Genomic DNA, 3,584 nt, shown 5'->3' with positions numbered 1-3,584 from the left:
TGCGGCTCTGCGAGGGAGCAAAGGTGCCTCCTGTGTTCTCCTCAGTGGTGGGAGGTTTAGCCCTCAGGGGGATGGTGCTCCCACTGCTTTCCTGTGTCCAAGGACTTGGGAAGGAGCAGTCGTAGGAAAACTGCTGCCCTCAGGAGTGTCCTTCTGGATAAGTGCTGGTCTTTGCAGGGGGGTCTCTGTCAGGACGAGGTTGTGCTGCAGTTCCAAGGGGATTTGAGACCTGGGTGGTGGCTTGGCCCGTGGTGAAGTGTCCCCCCACAGTGACAGGCCTTCTCTGCCCCGCAGGATACTATGCAGTTGAACTAGTGAACGACAGCCTGTATGATTGGAACGTCAAACTCCTGAAGTAGGTGCCATTGGTTGGGATCATGCAACTGTGGTGTGGGACCAAAGCATCCCTGTGAGCCAGAGGGGAAGTGAGCAGGGCAGGGGAGCACCTTGGGTTAGCCTCTCTCTCGGGCAGTTTGCTTGCTGTCTGCACATCCCAAAGGAAAGAACATCTCCAGAGAAAGGGGAGATGATCTGAGGGCTCTGCAAGTCTGTCTGCTGTTCCTAGAGTCCTGGAAGAGGTTCATCAGACAAAACCCCGAGCTCTCACACCCTCCAGACACCAGTGCTGCCTTTGCTTGGGCCAGGCAGGCTTTATTTTTAAGCTGGCAGCATGCACAAAGGGTTGATGGTCTTCTCTGCAAGCCAGGAGCACAATGCTGACAGCCCGTGCTGTCGCTGCCCTCAGGGTGAGACCATCCAGGTACAGTAGTGCCGGGGCCGGTGGCAGTGAGCGCGGCGGAGCCGAGTGCACGGCCCTGCCTGAGCCTTGGCTTCTCCTCGGCAGGGTTGATGAGGACAGCGCTTTGCACAATGATCTCCAGATCCTCAAAGAGAAAGAAGGAGCAGATTTCATCCTCCTCAACTTCTCCTTTAAAGTAAGGCCCGTGCCTCCCCTCCTCGAGCTGCTCCTGCCTCAGCGAGTCCTCAGGCAACGTTCCTCAATGCCTTTGCTTTTTGCTTCCCTCTTTGTTCCAGGATAACTTTCCTTTCGATCCACCCTTCGTAAGGGTCGTGTCCCCAGTGCTGTCAGGGGGGTAAGTAGCTGCTCCTCTCTTCCCTGCTCAGTTTGCTGACAGTGCTGCTTCCTGCAGCAGCTCTCAGTGCTGACAGCCCCATAGTCTCCCTGGCACCAGTTGGCAGTGACTCTCAGGGAAGCAGAGATGGGGCTTTCCCTTTTGTGTGTTTCTTCCATCTGAGGAAGCAGTTTGTGTCTGTCTGTGCCCTGACTTTGTCCCGTTCCTCCCCCAAGGTATGTCCTGGGTGGCGGTGCCATCTGCATGGAGCTCCTTACGAAGCAGGTGGGTACCTCTTGGCTGTGCTTTGTGTTCCTGGAGCTGCCTGGCTTGGCTCTGTGCTGCTCTGGGGGAGCAGCAGGGGCCCTGTGCTGCCCTCACGCTGCTCTGCTCTGTCTGCCAGGGCTGGAGCAGTGCCTACTCCATTGAGTCGGTGATCATGCAGATCAGCGCCACGCTGGTGAAGGGGAAGGCACGAGTGCAGTTTGGAGCCAATAAGGTAGGGCTTGCTCAGTGCCAGGGGGCTCGAGGCACGGCTGGGAGCCGTGTGAAGGCCTGTGCTGGTTCTGGCTGCACTGATGGCCACCCTGGCTTCCCTTGCAGAATCAGTACAGCCTGACCAGAGCCCAGCAGTCCTACAAGTCCCTGGTTCAGATCCACGAGAAGAATGGTAAGGGCTGAGGGATGGAGTGTGTGTTTCTCCTTGCTAAGCTGGGCTCCCTGGGCCGAGCAGCCAGGCGAGCTGCTGGCCCACACACAGGGGTCACCTGGGGCAAGGTCACTTGGGGTGTTGGTCGATCAGAAGCTCCCCATGACTTAACAGAGTGTGGGCTTGAGCCCAGAACCCCCCTCCCCGTGTGCCGGGCTACTCCCCCGAACAGTGTGTACAGAACTTAGCAAGAGAAAGATTTTAGTGCTATTTGATGACAAGCACCCAACCTGGCACTCAGTAAAGGAAAACTGCAATGGCAGGTAGAGAAAGGACAAGGGGAATGGCTTGAACCTGCCAGAGGGGAGGTTGAGATGAGCTCTGAGGCAGAAGCTCTTCCCTGGGAGGGTGGTGGAACACTGGCACAGGGTGCCCAGAGGAGCTGTGGCTGCCCCATCCCTGGCAGTGCTCAAGGCCAGGTTGGACACAGGGGCTTGGAGCAACCTGCTCTAGTGTCAGGGGCTGGAACTGGAGGAGCTTTACGATCCCTCCCATGTGGTTCTGTGCCAGCCAGCAAGAGCAGCCACTGTAGCACAGAGCATGTGGCTGCAGCATCCCTCTGGAGACAGCAGGTCCCTGTCTGGGTGCTGTTGGTGGGAGAAGCCTCCCAGTACTCTGGGCAGCACAGCCCTGTGGAAGCAGGGCTCCGTGTGCTTGTGCTGCTGCTTCCAGCAGCTTTTCCAGCTGTGCATTCCCTCCCGCTCCCAGTGTCCCTCAAGGATCTCTCTCCTTTCAGGCTGGTACACACCGCCCAAGGAGGACGGCTAGCATGGATGCTGCAGGACCAACCTCATCTTCTGGATGCTCTACTTGGATCTCAACGCCGCCCCTTGGCTTTCTCCCGGGATGTAATAGCTCTGCCTGTTGCAGGACAATAATGGCTGTTTAAAAACTCTAAATAAAACTGTTTTAAGCAGTTGGGACTGAGCGACACCACTTGCTGGACCCTCGCTAGCAGCAATTCTTGTTAAGACAAACTTCTTGAGCCTCTTGTATTGCTGGAACCTTTCGACTCTGCTCCGGTCTCGAGCATCCTCCTTACCTATGCTATTGGATTTAATTTATTTTCTTATTTCATGTACACTGCTTTTTTTTGTTACAGTGTATGATGGATGTGTATGGAAAAATGTATCTTTGGAGAAAAGTTACAGTTTGTTAATTTGAAGATCCTGGTCTCACTCGTGTCTTTTCTTCTACCCCTGGCCCAGGGGGCACAGGAACACCCCGGCCTCTCCTGGTGGGGGCGGCTGCACAACCCGTGCAGGAAGGGCTGGAACAGCAGCCTTGGAAGAAGAAAACCCTTTTGGTACCATAGGAGAGAGAAGGGCGTCCATCCCCTTCCCTTCTGTGGAAGCGGGGAGGGGAAGAGCTTAAGGCTTTCCTGGCTCCTGCTGTGGATGAGGGGTTTGCAGGTGCCAGCTCCCCCTCCAACCTTCTCCAGGGCCTGTGGGAGATGAGCAGAGGCTTGGCTGGGGCCTCTCACAGCTGTAGTAGCTGCCTCAAGGGGAGTGGGATTTGCTGCTCCTGTCTCTGCAGCAAGGGGCTGAGCTCGGGGGTGTTCCTGGACCCGCTCAGCTCCGTGGGACTTGGGAGAGGCGCTGCTCAAGTCGTGCCCTGGTGCTTCTCTTCCCAGTTCCTTGCTCGAATGCCCCCTGCTCTGTCCCAAGGCTGCTGGAAGGAGCTTTGGGTGCGGGGCCGTGTCCTCAGCCGGAGGCAGAGCTGACTCATCAGTGTCAATGTGGGGCCATCAGCATTAATTCAGTGTTTGAACCGAACCCATTACCAAATCAAAGGGCCTCAGA

General features: G+C 56.5%; 1 protein-coding gene across 1 annotated transcript in view; it reads left to right on the top strand.

Moving 5' to 3' along the window:
• Positions 1-2,947, top strand: part of UBE2Q1 (ubiquitin-conjugating enzyme E2Q family member 1) — a gene marked incomplete at its 5' end in the record, with an annotated part of 6,921 nt that extends 3,974 nt beyond the window's left edge. Inside the window, 7 exons of the mRNA XM_010022396.1 lie at positions 295-355; positions 845-935; positions 1,036-1,094; positions 1,310-1,358; positions 1,477-1,572; positions 1,677-1,743; positions 2,519-2,947. Coding sequence (XP_010020698.1) covers positions 295-355; positions 845-935; positions 1,036-1,094; positions 1,310-1,358; positions 1,477-1,572; positions 1,677-1,743; positions 2,519-2,550 — 455 coding nt within the window. The remainder of the gene's footprint in view (positions 1-294; positions 356-844; positions 936-1,035; positions 1,095-1,309; positions 1,359-1,476; positions 1,573-1,676; positions 1,744-2,518) is intronic.
• Between the last annotated feature and the right edge of the window lie 637 nt (positions 2,948-3,584).

The sequence above is a fragment of the Nestor notabilis genome, unplaced genomic scaffold (genome assembly GCF_000696875.1).
Source record: "Nestor notabilis isolate BGI_N333 unplaced genomic scaffold, ASM69687v1 scaffold20849, whole genome shotgun sequence".
In the NCBI taxonomy this organism is placed as follows: Eukaryota; Metazoa; Chordata; class Aves; order Psittaciformes; family Psittacidae; genus Nestor; species Nestor notabilis.
This window is presented reverse-complemented; position numbering and strand designations above follow the sequence as displayed.